Source organism: Lissotriton helveticus, chromosome 3_2 (assembly GCF_964261635.1).
Source record: "Lissotriton helveticus chromosome 3_2, aLisHel1.1, whole genome shotgun sequence".
Taxonomy (NCBI): domain Eukaryota; kingdom Metazoa; phylum Chordata; class Amphibia; order Caudata; family Salamandridae; genus Lissotriton; species Lissotriton helveticus.
In genome coordinates this window covers 154,172,779-154,192,183 of record NC_136062.1, presented here as the reverse complement: position 1 = coordinate 154,192,183, position 19,405 = coordinate 154,172,779, and the positions used below count along the sequence as shown (strand labels likewise).

Sequence of the window (19,405 nt, the reverse complement as noted above, 5' to 3'; positions counted from 1 at the left end):
GAAGAGAGTGAGGGACTGACTGTCTACTCAAAAAGCTCTAACTTTCACTCTCTCAAAGAGAATCAAACCCAACACTTTTATAACAGAGCTTTCTGGACCACCCTGTACTTTTTTTGTTTACAGTACAAGGAAGAGATCAGGTCTAAGTGAGTCCATCAACTATTAATTTTGTTCAGGAAGCCTTTTGCCAAGTTGTGTTCCTTACTCTGGCCTGCTGGGTCAGGTAGATCATGCAGAAGGTGGAGCTGGACTTGTTGAGGTTTGGAATTCATTGAGAGGGGCATTGGGCTCAAAGTCTTTCCTGTTGTGCTAGAAGTTGAAGATAATGAGATGGTGGCCGACTATGCTGCAGAACTAACTTTTTAAAAACTACTATGAAAAAACGCTGACTGATATTGCCTTCGTGATGTTGAGTGAGATTTATAAGAGCATTATCCTTGCCTCTGGTCCCAACATAGGATGTAAAACTACCCAGTTTACTTGAAGCAAAGTAATGATTCAATTCAGGACACAAGTATGGGATTATTGCTTCCATGAAGTAGGAGTAGTGTTAGACTTTATCAATCTGTATTGTTCCTTTCCAGTCTTAATGAGTTACAATCCATGACAGGGCGATGTTAATATGGCGTTAACAGAGGGTGCACAAAGCAAAACCAAAGGGGATGATGGACCGAGTGTTGAACATTGCAAGCACTCACCCCCAGTCAACTGATCTGGGTTTAATCCATCATCATTCTTTAGCTCACTCCGCCACCCCAGTTCAGACATGGCCATATGCAAATCAGTCTGACCCTGTGCCCCATGGGAACAGTCCAGCCCGAACTGCCAAGCCATGTCTCCCATGGACCAAAAACAAGCATCCTTGGGCCGGTTTCTGGCTAATCAGCTGTCATCAGCCAGGCTAGCTTGAATCCAGTGGCAAAGTGAGCAAGGGACCCACGTCTAGGCATACCCAGCCAAATTAGGGCGGACAAAGCAAAACGAAGGGGATGATGGACGGAGTGTTGAATATTGCAAGCATTCACCCAGAGTCAACTGATCTGGGTTTAATCCATCATCATTCTTTAGCTCACTCCGCCACCCCAGTTCAGACATGGCCATATGCAAATCAGTCTGACCCTGTGCCCCAGGGGAACATTCCAGCCTGAACTGCCACGCCATGTCTTCCCTGACCGAAAACAAGCATCCTGGGACCGATTTCTGGCTAATCAGCCTTCATCAGCCAGGCTAGCTTGAATCCAGTGGCAAAGTGAGCAAGGGACCCACGTCTGGGCATACCCTGCCAACTTAGGGCAAACTAAGCAAAACCAAAGGAGATGATGGACGGAGTGTTGAACATTGCAAGCACTCACCTCCAGTCCATCAATTGTTCTTTTTACATTTGTTACCCTGAGTGGGACGGGTATGCTCAGACGTGAGTCCCGTGCTCTCCATGCCACTGGAGTCAAGCTATCCTGGCTAATGAGGGCTGAAAGCCCGAAACCGGTCCTAGGATGCTTGTTTCCAGTCCAGGGAGGACCTGGCGTGGCAGTTCGGGCTGTACTGTTCCCATTGGGCGCAGAGTCAAGACTGATTTGCATTTGGCAGGGTCCAAACTGGAATGGCATGGCGAGCAAAAAAACAATGGATTTAGGCCCAGATCTCTGTAAAGAGGTGAATGTATGACATTGTTCTGCATTCTGTCCATCAATTGTTCTTTTTGCAGTTAACAGAGGGTGCTACAAAACAAAACAAATTAAGTATGCAAGATTAGCGAGTTGAAGTAAAAACTGATGCATTGGCTGACTGCCACGAAAAACAACATTTGCAATGTGATAGGTCTCGCATTTACAAAAGTTTGAGTCATTGGCATTGTAAATGACAATGCCTTTTATTTATCTGTTTTGAAAACCTGCAAGTGGTGCGAAACATACACTTTGTACTTACGTTGCTTACGAGAAGCAAGGATGACAGTAACTGCTCCTCTTTTACTGCCAACCTTGCTTTTCTAAGCAAGAACTATAAATACAAAGGGCGTGTTTAAGCACCACTTGCAGGTTTTCAAATCACATAAATAAAAGGCATTGTCCTTTACAATGCCAATAGCTCAAACTCTCACAAATGCGAGACATATTGCTTTGCAAATGCTTGTTTTAACTAGTTCAAATAACTCATGGACAGCATTAGTGTACTTTGTAATAGGCCTGGGTAGAATAACAGGCAGTGCCCGCCCTGCGGGATTGTCACCAGTAGCTCTATGAAGATCAGGTACATACATGGCCATTTCTACGGGGTTAGTTCTGATTTGAGGGAAAGAAAGTGACCAAGTAAGCTTGCACTGATAAAGTCAAGAGGACTAGAGATAAAGCCAAGAGGTCTCGATTTTATGTAGAGCATGGACACAGAAGAAAAATACACATGCAGATATACTGCTACACACACACACACACACACCCGCACACACACACACACGATGTAAGTTAACAAAGCCCAAAAGGCATACACGTTTATCCCCAAGCACACAAAACACCAGCAAACTAATAACCTGTGTACACTCAGGCACACAAACAACAACACATACACAGCCCCCCCGCATATACATAAACTCAAACAGTCAACACACAGACACAGAAATGGAGGAACCGACTATCAGACCGAATAGTGGACAGAGACAGATAGATAAACCACTATACTGATGGATGCCACATGGCTGGAGGGTCCATCATGTATCCTTAATATGTAGCCACTCTGCGAAGGAAGTGAAATTCGAGTTGGAGAAAAGAGAGGAATCCTAACACCCATTCAATCTATGGCCTCTCTTAAGGGAAATGTTTTGTAATGGAATACTTCAGCACTGGCGTAGCTAGGGGGGGGGGGGCGGTCCGCCACAGGCGGCACTATTTTAAGGGCAGCTGGTGGCAGCTGCGTGGCACTGGTGACCCGGCACCCGTGGCCAGCCCTGGATTTACTGGGGGGGGGGGGAACAGTACAGTGACGGAATAACACCCGGCAACCCCACACCCACACGTGCGGCGGGCGGCAGCCGTGTGTGGGTCCCAGGGCCGTCAAACTTGTAGCGCGCGGAAGCGCTACCAATGACGGCCCTGGGCATTATTTTTAGCAAGCCCCCGTGCTCCAGCAGTGACGCACACGCTGCGCACTTTCAGGCACATGTGTGAGTGGAGGAGTCTCGCGCTAGCCAGGCCCTTGATATTTAATATTTTCTGCAGAGAACAGTCTGACGCTGACCGGAACCGGAGATAGTTTTCATTCTCCCGCTTCTCTGTGGTCCATAGGCCACCTGGTGTTCGACATTTTTATTGTCCCTGGGGCTGATCTGCGTCTTCATCCCCCTACGGAGCTGGGCTCACTAATTGACTCAACGCGGGCCGCAACGTCGCCACTGCCAGCCTGACTGACAGACTTCAGAACAAGTAGAAAGTACTTTGGCCAGGCAGCCTGCCTGCCACTAACTTTAGTAGTGTTGATGTTGCCACACAGAGTGAGTATCACACACACCGTCTTCTCCGTGAATACAGTGAATAACAGCAGCATATGATGATCGATGCAAACACAGCCGCGCGTTCATTAGTCCTAGTAGCAAGGGATGCGCCAGTAAGTAGTTAATATAATGTTTGCCGGCTCAGGCATCGCCCGGGCATCCACACAGGGGCGGCTTTAGGCATGTGCAAGCTGTGCACCTGCAAAGGGCCACCAAACCCCAGGGGCCTCCAGACCAATATATATCCTTAATATATTAATCCTCTGAGGATGGATGCATATTTGCGTGGCGGCCCCTGGCAGGGATTTGGCGGCCTCCGGCTCTGTTCCACTAACACCCTGACCCCTTCCTCCTGAGCTCCGGGGGGCTCCGCCCCGCCAGGACCCCCTCTTCCGGGGCCTCCTACCTACGCTCCCTGCCCAGGGCCACCATGAGCCTAGAGCCGCCCCTGATCCACATCTGATGGTGGAGCCTGTGTGCTCTGCTGCACATCAAACAACACGCTAGGTAAGTTCGGGACTCACTTTAAATCTTCACTCCATTGCTTTTATTTAGGGCCCAATGTAAACGAAAGTGACTATACATACATAATCTTCAAAAAAACAATTCCTTAAAGTGATTGCGATTATTGTAACGGTATATTTCAAGAAGTGATAGCTCGTTATGAGGAAGAAAAGCAGCCAGACACAATAATCCACAGCCCGCTTCTCTCACTCTTAGCTTATTTCATACTTGAGGGTCGAATTTAGAACAGTAATGAGGGTCATGTCAGGCAGTTTGTTTTCTTATTTGAAAGTTGGTGAAAGACACGTGTGGAATACTCACCTGGACACAGAGTGCGCATGACTGCTTATTAAAAATCAGGAGGTATGATTGTACTTTATTTAATATTGGGCCTCACTGCTACCGTTTACACCCTTATATAGCTGTGGTGCCCTTTTAGTTTCACTGGTATTGTAATTGTTGATTTTTTGTTGTTGCTCGAGAGGCCTTTTCGTATTTGTGTTTTTTGTACTATTTTAATTCTGTAGGATATATTGCGGAAACAGTACACCCCACAGGACAGTAACCGACCGAGCACAATGGTAATGGAAACATGCAAAATATACCTTGTAGTGGTCAGGGCTGGTCAGGGTTTTATTGCACTGGGTATTTCTCCACAGCTCGGCTATCTGAAGGGATGAGCTGGGGCTAGAATGGAACAAGCTGCCTTTGATGCAGCCTGTGGTTACTGCACAGGAGAGACAGCAGGTAATAGTGGGGGGAGTGAGTATCACAGAGATATTTTATCTAACTTCCTGAGCCAAAATCCTGCCCTGTAAGTAAAGGTACAGCGCCTGAGCGGAGCTCAGCATTGCAGTCACTGTCTGCAATCTGCACAATGCTGGGTTTATCGTCAGTGAGGCTGGCTCAGGCACCACGCTGTAGCCTCTCTCACATTCTAGTACACTTCTATTTCTGGTGCTTTGCAGCAGTTTTGAGATGTTCTTAGAGTTTCTCCAAATGGGTATAATTCCAGATATTTATACGTTTCCCTCATCTTCATTGCTTGATTTTGCTCGCAAGAAAGTGTCACTCATAGCCGTTGAATGTCACTCATAATTACACTAAAATTATGAAAGCTATCTGAAACCTTGGCAGCTATTGGAGCATCTCCACTGTCATTTATAGCTACCAACAGTCAGAAGAGGGGGCTTGTTCCCGGTCTCCACTTCATCCACCAAGATAGAAGCATGCCCCTCCCCTGCCGAATCAAGGTGAAAATGAATTAAATTAGTCTTTTTTTACGCTACTTAGGAATGTTTTAGAACAGGAATGGAGAAATATATTAAATGATGAGCACAGAAAGCTTGTCAAGTCTAGATTTATTGTGTTAAGTGTTGTGGCACACAATTTTTAAACCTGACTCAGTAAGGGTTTATGTGAAAGACTGTGCACATTTCATAACGCTGTGACTAGAACTTATAATCTACTGAGTGGTAAACGCCGATTCAGCTCTAGAATCCAAAGTAAGCGCTTCTTCAGTAACTGTCAACTTTCCCAAAAGCACCTGTCATGTCCAGCCAAACAGGCCGTCACAACGAAAATGTCTGTTCACCACTGATAATGATGGTGATTGTGAATACTGACCCCTAGAAGTCATAAAAGTAACTATCAGACATGCGCTAAATAAGAAAATACCCAGACACAGAACTGTCATAGTTTCTATTTTTCTTCCTCCCCCTTTCAAAGCAGAGAGATACATCATTATTTTAAAAGGCCATTCACACATCCCCACCATTACAATCCCCCTTAGACTTTTTCACTCTTGTATTTCAGAGATATGATTGTCCTGTGCAGTATATTTGTGCATGAGAACATGTATGTATAATGACAATACCCTCTCCATTTCCAAGGAAAGTCAATTTAACATACCCCAGGCACAGAGCTAAATGTTTAGGATGTGAAATTCGTTTGCAGGATGCAGATTTCAATATAGTGAACACACCTCAAATAAACTTCCAGTTGCATTTCTCTTGGAAGTTTGTTTAGTGTGTGTTTAATTCTTGCAGCTCCAGCACGTGAGGGGGGCAGGGGACTAACCTAGTTAGTCAGTATGCAAATGACATTATGGTGTGTGCCATCACAGTCGCATCACAGTAAGTAACATCACATATCATGAGTGCATTTAAGCGCATTATGAGATTTAACAAATTAGATTTTGCTTTGGGGTTGTGCTAAAAAAGTGGTGCAATCCCGATGTAAAATCTGGGCCTCAACTAATTTTACACATTTTTTAAAACTCTGCCACCAAAAAATGTACAACATAGAGGAGCATGTTGGTAGATCTTTTATGCTTAATTGGTTACAAAGTCTGTGTTTTCTAATAATATTATGGGGTTAAGACGTCTGCTGAAGAGGTGCCCAGTAAATATCAGGGTATAATATTCGGTGAGATAGCCCAGGAGGTTAAAGTATTTCTTGGAGAGATTTCTGTTTTGTGTAGTCCCAGATCTGACTCAAAGTAGTATAGAAGGTTAATGTGCCTGCAAAGCATGTAATATGCAGGTGACAGAAGTTTTTTTAATTTTTTTAATGTAGCTAGGTAAGTGGGTTACTGCTTTGAACACAGATCCTTTCGTTACTTTCGGTTCATAGATAGTAAGCCTTTTAATAAAGCACAGTGAGCTATGTAGGATATATGACTGCTACACCTTTTAACCTCCACTGACTTATGCAATATATCTTGTACACTGATTTACACACTTGCATGATTTATTGTCAATCTGTATGTTATGTACATCAGTCTGACACCCTGCATTGGGATGCTTAGCGCTATTAAAAGAAATAAAATAGTGCTATTTGAATTGTGTGAAAATACAGCAACAGACCAAAACATCTGACATTCTTACAGTTCATGCACTTACATAAAGGGACCTAACAATGTATAGCATGCCTCTCTTAAGTACCTGTGAAGAGATAACAAGCTGTGTGATTTGTCGCCCTCCATTGCATTTACATTAAAGTGTGAGGTTCCAGGTCACTCCATCAAAAGGGTCGTTACTCAGTTGAGTACGTGTGCCTTGGCAGCGGGTGTTCTCCGGGAGCTGGGAGAGGTTAGTGTTGGGCATGCAGCACCTCTGTTTGTTCCGACCTTTGCTTTCTCCTGCATTGGAGTAGAGAGTGGCGCCGTAACTTTAACCCTGCCAATCCACCCGCGCTGCTCGCCGTCCTTTTTCGCCAGAAACCCCCTCATCCGCTACCGGTCATGGGCGGCAATCTGAGGGATAGCCCCGGGCGCCAGAAGCTCTAGCTACGCCCCATGCCCAGGCAAGCCTGGTCGTCGCGAAAATTAACACGGTGCCTCAATTTCTTTGGTAAAAGTCCTGGCAGATGCATTTATATAATACATTAGGGGTATTTGGTGAAGCCTACTCACTAGTTATACTGCAGTAACCATGATTACATTTGATCAGACTTCATTCTCTGCACAACACATGAATGTGATGTTAATGACGTTGCCAATTTAACTTAATTTCATTGTCGTCCTTTCGAGGGAATGAAACGTTTCCAGTAGTCATTTTACAAAAACTTTCCACAAAATTATTTTACTCTGCTTCAGTCTCATTAGCTTGTGTTTACATTTCCTTGCAGTCACAGGCAACCTGTACAGTAAATCATGTTAGATGGAAGGTATGACTTTAAGAACCACTTCCAAACGAATCACTTACGTCGGTCAGGCAATGAAGGCAATGAAGTTGCAGGTTATTATAGCACAATGTCAGTTCCATGATGCTATGAATGAAGACAGGACTTTTTTAAAGAACCACGATGAAAATAAAAGATTCCATGAAGAAATAGACAGAGACACACACAAACAGTCTCTCTCATCCCTTTCTTTTTCCCCGTAGGTCTTTATTGAATTTGTAATGTATTTACAGTGAAGAAGTGAGTTATCATAAACAGCGCATACACTGCCTATAGTTTTATCTCAATCAGTATGACCATATTATAGGTGGGTGGTGTCACATCGCATCTTCTGTCGTGGCCAGGGCAGAGACCCTTATTTTTGGGAGACCAACAGATCTGGCATGAATGTTTACAACCCCCAAATTTAAGGTACACCGCACAAATGATGATAATTACAGTTAGGACAGTCCTTACCTCATGCATCCGACACACACCCACTATGCCATAAACTGCACTTGACAGCCGTCAAAAACACCACAAACCATCTCTCCCATCGTGTCCACAGCTGGCCTTTATCTAATAGTCCACAGCAGACCACGCCCAACCATGTGGCCTCAGGGCACCAAAGAGACACACTGGTACACTTGACAAAGGGATGCCAACTCAGTTTCAGTTTAATTTATTATGATAAGTTACTCCTATGGAGGTCCACTCGACATAAAACAGTAATAAAACAATGGTACATTGTACATCTTTAAATCAATCTTTGTAAAGTCTCAAACCTCCAGTCTGATACACGCATCATTTAGGAACGACATTAAATGCCCTTCATAAAGTGACGACATGCATAGCGCCACAAAAATTATATAATGCGACTCCGTTTCTAAGGGTGCAAACTCTTAGAAGATACCATAATGCATAGCAGAAAAAAAAGTATAAAATCACATAACAACCAACTCGAAAATGATGTCACTACACTAACAAATGTCAGACCAACTCAGATACACCCAGCACAAACATATCACACAATCACAAGTTCAACACTGCATCTGATTTATCTGCATGGGGTAATCAGGGCCGTGGGTGCCACTGGTGCAGCAGGTGCAGTAGCACCGGTACCCAGAGTCCTGAGGGGCCCACTGAATCCTGATTTATGCTATATTGTACCATTCAAACAGCAGCCGGGGGCCCATATCCTTCCTTTCAATAAGGCCCCTGGTAGCCTGACTGTAAGCTGGCTGTACCATGGACAACCAACTGCCCAAATTGAAGGAATAACCCTTCGGCTCAGCCGTCCACTCAAATAAGACATTACAAAGAGCTTCGAAGACCGCACCACGACCTTTCCACTTTTATATTCAACACTCAGCTCTCCAGGAAGCACACACACAAAAACGCTAAACCACTAACGGGATTGAACGAGAGAAGCCTCAGGAATGTGGGTTAGGGAACCGAGATTAAGAAAGTGCCACGAAGCCACGCTAATGGTTCAGAGCGCTATACAAATGCTGGCAACCTCAGTAACAGAATGCTACAAGCAGCTTTAAGGCAAAGCTAAAATGTATCTTACATTATAGTCCTCAAATTATCGATCAGTTTTAAAGCATTTGAAAATAGCGGGTCAAAAGAACAAAAGCTGTAGCCAGAGAGGCCAGAAGTAAGACTATTCCTGAACACAAAGCCTTCTATTCACTCATTTTCACTAGTGCTAAAGGTCCTTTTGCAGGGATGGCGTGTGGGGTTATGAAACTAGGGTGCCTTGTCTTTCTGAAGCTGAGCCCCCCGAAAACAGAGCTTGTGCTACTTACAAACAAAACCCAGCGCCGTGAAAATTCAACTTGGTTCTTTGCCCGGCAAAACCAGGAATCGACGCCAGAATTCTCAGCAGGCCTGCGCACACAGAAATTGGAATATTGTATGACATCGAACAGGAAAAAACAGCCCACAGTGTGTCCCAGCCCCCAGGCCATCCACCTAGGTCACAACGGCACCCGGGTCACCCGTCCCCCCCGGCAGCTGTAGGGCATTAAGCATGTGTTCCCACCGCTCCGCCATAGGTTCTTTACGGAGACCCGTCGTTTCCTCCCTCCGTATGGCTATCCATTCTGCCAGGGCCCATGCCTGAAGGGAAAGGACCCATGCCTGCGCAGCAGGTGGTTAGCACGCCTTCCACCACCTCGTGAGGAGACACTTCGCCTCCACCAACCCCAGATCTAGGAAGCGGGAAGATGCCTTATCTTTGGGCGACCTCTTGAATTGATGTAGAATATACTCAGGCCAGTTAAAGGGAATGGCGCGACCCGTGCACGTCCCAAGCATTACACATATCGCATTCCAGTAAGCGCCCAGTTTAGGGCAGCTCCACAAGAGGTGAAGAAGACCCTCGTCCAGATCATCGCACCTGGGGCATGACGCATCTGAGCGTTGGAAGTACCGATTGATCAGCTCAGTTGTAAGGTAGGCTCTATGAACGACGAAGAGCTGTATCTGGCAGAAGCGCATGTTTCGGGGAATGCATACCGGGCTTTTAAGGATTCTCTCCCATTCCTTGTCAGTCAGTGCCCTGTCCATATCTCGTTCCCACTTGCCTCTGAGCGGAGCTAAGCTGATCTCTGTATGGGCCCTTAACGATGCGGCAAACCAGCGGACCAAATGCCTACCCCTCCCCATAACGTGGAGGTACTGCATGGTTAAATGTTGTTCAGGTTCTATCGCCATGTCCCCCCATTTAGCTGCCAACTTCATTATGAGTGAGTGATGCAGCAGGAACCCACCAGGAGGTAGTCCGTCCTCGGATACCAGTGCCTCATAAGCCACTAGTGCTCCATCTCTGAAAAGATCTCCTAGCGTCTTGACATCGGCCTCCCTCCACGGCTCCAGCATGCGGCGCGTAATAGGCCCCTCACCTCCTGGGGAGCCCTCCAAGGGTATAGCAGGCGCGTACGGGGGCAACTTACGTGTGAGGAACAGGGCTCTACGAAAGCATTTGTATGCTATTGCCAGTAGCAGCGGTTTGGGCTTCTCAGGAGCTGTCAACGGGTGGAAGAGCTTGGTGACACGGCACAGGGAGTACGGTGGCTCGATCGAAGCAGTGTCTTCCCTACCCTTATCTGCCAGCCAGCGGGCTACCCATTGTAGCTGTGCAGCCAGGCAGTAGTGCTCAAAACAGGGGGCGGCTAGTCCTCCCTTGTCCTTTGGCAGAAACAGTTTTGCCAACGCTAGCCGGTGCCGGGACGTGCCCCAGATGAAGTCTCTCAAGACCGCGTTGAGTTTTGAGAAGAAGGGGGCCGGAATGAATACTGGCAGATTGACAAAGTAGTACAGGAGCCTGGGGAGCATGACCATTTTGGCCAGGGCTACTCTGCCCGTGATCGTCAACGGAAGCGTGGACCAAAAGCCTATCTGAGATCTGAGCACCGTCACCGCCCGCCCTAGGTTGCCTTCTAACAGGTCAGCTGGCTGGCGATATATCTGTATCCCCAGATACTTAAAGGTACCAGCCCTCCATTGAACTCTCGTGCTCCCCAGGCAGTACTCCGGGTCCTCCACCCATTATCGAACGCATATAAACAGGACTTGGCTACGTCTACCCGAAGTCCTGAGACTTCTGCGAACTCACTCAGCAGTTGGGCTAGCTGTTCCGGTATACAATTCACGTCTCGCACAAATACTAGCAGGTCGTTCGCATAAAGCGAAACCTGGTGTGTTGCGTCTCCTAAAGGGATTCCCGCATCTAAGGTCTGCCGCATTGCCGCCGCCAGAGGCTCTATCGCCAGTGCAAATAGCAGGGGCGACAGGGGGCAACCTTGCCTGGTGCCTCTGCCCAGCGCCACCGCTTCGGAGATGTAAGGGCCCAATCGCACGCGTGCTATAGGGTTTTTGTAGAGGAGGCCAACCATTTGCAGGAAGTCCGCTTCAAACCCGAAACGTAGCAGCACCTCGGTCAGATACCCCCATTCCAGGCAGTCAAAAGCCTTTTCAAGGTCGAGCATTAGGCAGCCCGCTCTGGGCCATTCCTTTGGTGCCTCAGCCGCTATTCTAAAGAACCTCCTTAGGTTCAAGGATGTGGACCGCGCCGGCACGCACCCGTTTTGATCAGTATGTATAAGATGCGGAACCACCAGCGCTAGCCTTTCAGCAAGCATCTTTGCCAAAATTTTGTAATCGACATTTAGCATTGCCAGTGGTCTGTATGAACCCAGCGCCGTTGGTTCTCTATCCGGCTTAGGCAGCGAGACCAGGAAAGTCTCCCGCATGGACAGGGGGAGTGAGCCCTCATCAATTGCTACGTTATACATGCGAAGGAGGAAGGGCGCCAGGGTGGTTCTGTAGGCCTTATAGTACTCGGCAGGCAGGCCATCCGGCCCCGGTGTCTTCCCAGTCGCGAGAGCCTGGACCGCATCTCCCACCTCCTCCAGCGTGAGAGGCACAATGAGATCACCCTGCTGCTCGTCCGAGACCGTAGGCAAGATGACCGCATCTAGAAAGTTTCCTAACGCATGCCTGGAGCCAGTGCAGCGCGCTCTATACAGCTGCGTGTAGTGTCCAATCAAGGCACGATGAATCTCGCACTGTGTGTATACCAGCTCCCCCTCCGCAGTGCCCGGGGCTCCTATTGGGGCACCCCGACCCTCTCTTTGTATCAACCAGGCCAGGAGCCGGCCGGCCCTATCCGCTTTGGCGTGCGTTCTAGCGGTGTGCGCCGCATAGTTATGGCACCGTAATTGTTCCATAAGGGTTGCATGTTTAGCGCGTAGGTCGCTCAGCATGTGTGCGTGGTCCCCGGTCCCTTCGCCCTCCCTCTCGTTTTGTAGGAGCACGGTTTCCAGGCGTGTGAGGGAAGTGGACAGTTGTTTGCGTATGTTCCATGAGGCTCCCATGCAGTGTCCCCGGATGGCTATTTTGTGTGGGTCCCATTCCACCGCAGCGCTACTTGCAGACCCCTCGTTAACCTCAAAGTAATCAAGGACTGCCGTGCCCAACGAGGAGCGAAACTCTGGATCCTCGAGTGTAGCAGGTTGCGGCCTCCACGTAGGCACAGGTGAGCGGTCTGCCTCCCAATTAAGTCTAAACCATAGGGGGTTATGATCGGAGTGTGTTCTCCCCAGGTAGCCCGAGTCGGCAAGCAGAGGAAGCAATGAGTGGGTGCCAACTATCCGCTCTAACCGGACATGTAGGTCATGAACTGAGGAGTACAAGGAATACACTCTGTCCGTGGGGTGTTGCACCCGCCACAGATCTTGTACCTCCCAGCGCTCGAGCCAGTCCTGGAACGCCTGCGCATTGGACGTCGTCGCCGCCGCAGCTCGGAGTGGGGGAAAGGAACGATCCAGCCTTACGTCTAGCACCATGTTGAAGTCTCCTCCTAATAGCCAGCGGAGGCCAAAATACGGATGGAGGACCTGGTTCAGAGCAGCTAGGAAGGCGGGCTGGTCCGTGTTTGGGGCATAAATGGATCCCAGCAGGACCCCCTTTGACCATTTAACTTTCCCCGCAGTAAGCAATACCTTCCCTCTGGATCCACTTTCACGTCCTTGCAAATGAAGGGGACACCTGCTCTCACCCATATCAGCGTGCCGCACGCGTGCGCAGAGAAGGTGGTGCCATGGACTTGTCCCCGCCTGCGGAGCTTGTCAAGTTCAACCTGTGTCATGTGTGTCTCTTGAAGAAGGGCGATCCCCACCCCGTGACGTTGTAGATAGGAGAAGACTGAGTAGCGCCGTGACGGTGTGTGCATACCGCGGATATTCCAAGTCACTATATATAAGTGTGTGTCATGTGTTTGCACATGTTGCGCCCTCGTGTTGCCAGGGGAGCGCTTCCAGGGGGTGTAGAGGACAGCATCTATGGGAGGGGAGGTGCACGTGCCGCAAGTTTAACAGCAAACAATGAAAAAGAACATTAAAACTAAAAGGGCGAGCCCCGGTGGGGCGTACAACCAAACTTCAACAAGATCCACCCTCAAGTAAGGTGGGAGGTCAGCGCAGTGACTGTCTGGGTGAGTGTGTCGCCAACAGACCAAGTAGCTCCCGCCCCAGTCACAACCCCCTGGGTGATCTAAAAGTGCAAGAGGGGTCTAGCGCGGGTAAGCGCATAGGGCCGGTACAGGCCAGCGGTAGCAGAGCCCGGGAGCGGAGCCAGCGCCCAATTCCGTCCATTGCAGGCCAGCTACCGCTCTCGCATGTGTTCCAACTCTTAACAGCATGTGCATACATGCAGGACCCCACCCTTTTACCCACTGCCGACGCAACACCAGGCACTTCACCAGTAAATAAAGGATACAACAAGCAGTGTGCTCAGGGGCAGGGCCCCTATTGGGCCTTTGTGAGGCACCAGATAGTCACATGAGTTGGTCAGCCGTTTGGAGTGTCACTACAGGCATGTTCATGTCCTCAGAGAGCACTGTGGACGGGGATGACAAGCCGCTAGTTTCCGGAATTCTGCGCAGCTGGGAGTCCATGCGGCCGGCATCATTCATCTCTCCTAGTGTGACAACCGCGTCGAGTGCGCTCTGTCGTTCCAGTCTCATTTATCCGGGCTAGGTGCAGCGCAACCCGGGCTGCGGCGGCCCCCTCTCCTCCTGCGCCTCCTCGAGCGCTGCTCCTGCCACCCGCCGTCTTCTGAATCCGTAGGCCGCTCCCCCGTCCATTGACCAGTCTCTTCCAGCCAGTCCCAGACATCCGATGGGGCATCAAAGAATCGGGCACCATCTGTAGAGATCACTCGGAGACGAGAGGGGAATAGTAAGGAGTAAGGCAGCCCGAGTTCCCTCAGTGTCTTTTTCACCGCCATGTATGTGTTCCTCCGCCTCTGTACTGCTGCCGTGTAATCCGGAAAGAGCATCACGCGACTGTTTTGCACTGTGAGTTCTTCTAGCTTCCTAGTCTCACGCAGCACCACATCTCGGTTGTGATAATTTAGGAGCTTAAAGAGGAATGGGCGTGGCCGGGCACCGGATTTGGGCGCCTGCGCTGGCACCCTGTGTGCTCTCTCGACCACAAAGTGTGGGGCGAGCACCCCAGGGTGTAAGATCTCCTGCAACCAACTCTCGGTGAACCTCTCTGGGTCTTTCCCTTCTTTGCCCTCCGGCAGGCCAACCACCCACACATTGTTGCACCGGGAGTGCCCTTCCGCATCCTCGATGCGGTCCTCCAGCACATGCATCCTGTCCATGATATCCTGAAGTGCTGAGGTGTGAGTTTGCACCACCGGTTGCAGATCTTGGAGTGACTGGCGCTGTGTGGCAACCGACTCCGATAGCTTGCGGAGGTCGGCGTGCAAGAGGGTAAAGTCTGAGGTGACCGTATCGATCCGGGCCTCCAGCGACGCTTTGTTTGCTCCAGAGTGCTTCCGATTCTTTCCACCGCCGCCAGCACAGTATCCATCTTAGCAGCTAGGGTAGCAGTCGGCCCCATGCTGCCGCTCTGGTGCCCGTGGGGCGAGCCGGGATCCTCCGCCGCTTGTGGTCGTTGTCTAGATTTGTCTCTGAGCTTGCCCATTACCAGTTGTTGCGCGGTAGGCATCCGCACTTATCGCCAACAGTTTACTCCCTTGTGACAGGGTTAGGAAGGAGGCCTCCTCACTCAGCCCGTTATAGCTCCGACCACAACGGGATGGCACTCATCTCCGCCGGGCGGCCGCCCCGCAAGGGTTCAGGCATCCGACGTCTCCTGTCAGCACAGCGGGCGACTCTCGCAGCAGCTCCGCTTCGCCTCTTTGCCGCGAAGGGTGAGTTTACTGAACACCTGCTCCTGGGGTCACCTCTCGCAAGCCTCCGCGCCAGCTAACTGCGATCTCTCCAAGTCAGCGACTCTGTGCAGTGCGGCCGCTGCGTCTCCGATGAGATAGTCCAGTTCAGGCCACAGGCTTCTGGTGTCTCCGTTACATATTGCTCAGACCGCGCTGCTCGAGGGGGTTTTCTCAACTGCAAGGCAGGGGCGACAACCCGTGTCACAAGATGACGCCCGGACCTCCGCAGCCATGGCATTGGTGTCGCAGCCCTCGCGTTGCGGCGCCCAGGAGTCGCCGAAGCAGGTCTCAGCCATCTGGCGCCTTCCGCAGCCCGTCTCCACCTCTCCCACTTCTCTTGGTTGGGTGCAACAGCCCAACCAGTCAGTCATCCAGTAGCTACCCACTCGAGGCCTGGGGAGGTGTACCAACGATTGCCAGCACAGACAGGCCCAGTTGTCTCTCTCGGGCCCCCTGCCGTGCCGAGTCGCGCTTCTCCGGCGCGGGCCCAGATCTCCGCGTCAGTCCAGTGACCTCACCAGCCTATGCTCTCAGTGTCAGTGCGGCCTCCAATACCCGCTCGTGAGCGAGTGGCCAGACGTGTTGCCTTGAAAGTGCCTCAGGGGGTGATGATGGTCGTGCCCAGTCGCTGGCGGGCCTACTCTCCCATTACAGATGCCCCATGGTGCAGTGTTCCTGTCTGTGTGTTCTCCAGGTAGGCAGGCCTACCGGCGGTTGTACAGCAGCAGGCAGAGCTCCAAGGGCGCCCCCTCACCCGGCAGCAAGATCCCAGCAGGCCTCCAGTTTCCACCAACCGTCTCGTCTCAGCAAGGCTCACAACTCCGCTGCAGCCACTCCTGGTGTCACTAAGCTGCTCTCATGCCCTTACGCGCCAGCACCGCCAAAGGGCTCTCCGATCCGCCCCGGGTCCCGCTCCTCACCGGCCAGCAGTCGAGTCTGACGCTGCAGCCCTCCGTTGCACTCAGGTCCGTCGCAGTGCCCTCAGAGCCCCACAGGTCGCATATGTCGGGGGGGCAGCGCTCCGAGGGCCGCCCCACCTCCGGTCCGCCCTCTCACCGGTACCGGCTCTGGTCCGCCGCCGCTCCGGTCACAGTCGCTCTATCCCGGTCCCCGCTGCAGTCCTCTCTCCGGGTTCCTCGCTCCGTCGACAGCCGCCAGCAGCGCTGAGTCTCGGAGCCCAGTAACCTGCCAATCGACACTCCTTGCCCAGCACAGCGAGGCTTTTTACCGGGGCTGAGAGCGATGCCCAACACCGCAATGCACAGCGGCGTCCGCTCTTAGCCGCCCAACGGTCGCCGGGCCCCAGGGCAGTTTCGCGCCTCTCCGTGGGGGAAGCCGCTCCTCTGCTGCACTCCGCCGAGCGTTGCCTCTGCAGCTTCGGATTTCAGATTTCGGGTCTTCCCAGGCTCCGCATCGCCTCCCGCACCCGCTCGGTGTTTTACAGGCACATTGACGCTTTTAGGATAAAATTCAGGATAACGAAGGGGTTTAGTGTCGGAGGACAAGTCCGCCATGGTGGCTAGTTGGCCACGCCCCCCGACTCTTGGTACAATTGATGAGAGAGCTGGGCTGCAAACGGCTAAACCATCTCAAGTACCCAAACAGCCTTTCACAATGACACTACCTCCTTTTTTAAGCATTTTAAATGGTTGGCACGCAGAACACTTCTTTCTTCTCGCTATTAAAATACCTTGGTGAGAACGGAGAAGCACGTGAATAGAGCAAAACAAATCTACATTGCTTAAACCTAGAGTTAAGAATAAAACCATCTGAATTAATGGAAATTCACTAGCAATAATATTTTGTATAACAGTTTGTACATAAGGTTTTTTTAAAAGTACTTTACTTACAAAATACAGCAGTACAATGTAGCTGGAAGAGCACTTACTTCTGAAGGGTAGTCTTCTGGGAAGCACACCATGATATCCATTTCCTTCAGGTCGAAAGGCTATGAAGAAAAGAGAACGACATTCATAAATAAAGAGGAGCTTAGGGCACAGCGTCATTCAGGCGTCCCTCTGGTCAGCCTTCTGTCTTGAAAGAATAGAAATTTGACATCTATGATTTACACAGGCTTAGACAAACAGTCCAAGGCATTGGGAGAAATGAACGTGTCCAGACTGAAGACAAGTGGCACTTAGGCTGTTATTATTGTAAAGCGATAGGATGGATAATGGGATAATGTGTGCGATAACACAATGCTAACTCGACTAAGCCTCTTCTTAAACGTCTCCACCTCCATTCTTAATTAAATCAAAAATGTAAAACTCTCAAAATAAAGTATTGCCTGAAGTTCATTCACTCTGACTGTGTGGAAAATTAAGTAATGAAAGCAGGGAGAAGACAGATAGTGAAACACAAATGACCTAATCATGAGTGGCCTCTTAACACGATGTGGGTCAAAATCTTGAGTTTCTCCAGTAATTACACAATCGTTTGCAAAGACAAATCCTTCAAGTCAAACTTGCAGGAATTTGTTCATGCAAAAAGGCCAGATTTAGAAAACCTCAAGTGGAAATCCAAGAGCTAACACTCGTTTCAGCTTGTTACTCCCTGATCCATGGAATCTTGTACAGAGGAACAGTTGTAACCTTGCAACTTGCTATTACTGATGCCTCAATATCATAATACATGGTAAGGCATTCCGCCCTCGTGATGTAGTCCAAAGAACAGCTGAGGTTCCGTGAATTCTGACCCTGGGTCATAATGGTCGTGGTTCTGTTACGAATTTGGTAACAGCGAACAGTAAACAGTGAGCTCAGCAAGCATGAGTGTTTCCGTCATGTTACATTGATGGATTCACTGTGTATTTGACGATTTCGTTCTGAAACCCTTGGGTTCCATTTTGTGCATGGCAGCCATTTTGTGGTTGCCCTCACATAGGCCTATGACTGTGGCTGAACAAGTCTCTGGGACACGTACACCTTGGCTTGAGTTTGTGCTGACTCCTGTTTGACCTGAAGTGAACTGACCCTGCTGCCTGAAGCTGACCTTGCCAAACCAGTTCTTGCCCTTTAGCTGGTCAAGATAGAGATCAAAGAGCAGGGCATTGCTGAGTTTATGGTACACGCACAAACCCTTCTATCTTGCTTCTCATCTGTTTCTGTTCCTTCTTTTATGGCCTATTTACGATTTGGGATGAGGTCTTTTATTATGGGTTTGTCTCCAACTTGTCCAAAAGAAGAATGTTTATTATGGGTTTGTTTGATGATTAATTTTGGGCTGGACAAACTGAAAAAGGAGCTTGTCATCATGCTCCTGCTTTGTCTTGGAAACATGTGAGTGGTCAAACTGTAAATAAGGAATGTTTGCCTGAAGCACAATTTTTTGTATAAAAAGAGATGGCTTGCTTTGTAAAGTTGAGCAGTCTCCTGAGAACATACACTGTGTTGTACTTCTAGGATCTCTGTTACTGGCTGCAGCTAATAAATTTGATCTTTGACGTCGCCAAGAAGTACCCTGTGTCTCTGTATTCTAAGACAGGTGGAACAGGAGACTTTGGGCGTTTCCCCTGGCGCCGCTGGGTTCTAATACCCGGTTCTTCAATTGGCACCCAACGTGGGGCGACTTCAGCGGTACCGGTCCAAGCCTGAAGATCGTGAGGAGCTTTGTGTGAAAATTCTGGAGGAAGGCCTGCCACTTCATCGACCCCTGTATGTCGTCGTGGTCCGAAAGTCTTTGCTGCGAGGTTCCCCGCTTTCCGACGGCTACGAAGGACTGCTGCCCTGACTGTCGCCCGTCTTGGAGCCCTTAGACGATTTGTAAAGCGAGACGATAGACGGGTCTTCTGGTGATGTGATCGATACCTCAGTTAAGTATGAGTGGAGCGCCTCCCAGTCCTTAGTTTTTGGGTATCCTTGGGATCTTGGATTTGGGACTTGCAAGCTCCAAAGCCGAGGGACTCGTGTATTCACGAGACTATCGTATTCGATATTCCCTTGAAGTTTGAAGCTAGACTAGTGAGCGAAGATGCCTGGTCTTAGCAGACTTGGAAAGTTATTTTGT

The 19,405-nt window shown here is 49.6% G+C and overlaps 1 protein-coding gene across 1 annotated transcript in view; it reads right to left on the bottom strand.

The window, feature by feature from the left end:
* LOC144826522 (uncharacterized) overlaps window positions 1–19,405 on the bottom strand; it is a 592,534-nt gene that overhangs the window by 395,445 nt on the left and 177,684 nt on the right. The window contains exon 4 of the mRNA XM_078684945.1: window positions 17,289–17,348. Within this exon, the coding sequence (XP_078541071.1) occupies window positions 17,289–17,348 (60 nt within the window). The remainder of the gene's footprint in view (window positions 1–17,288; window positions 17,349–19,405) is intronic.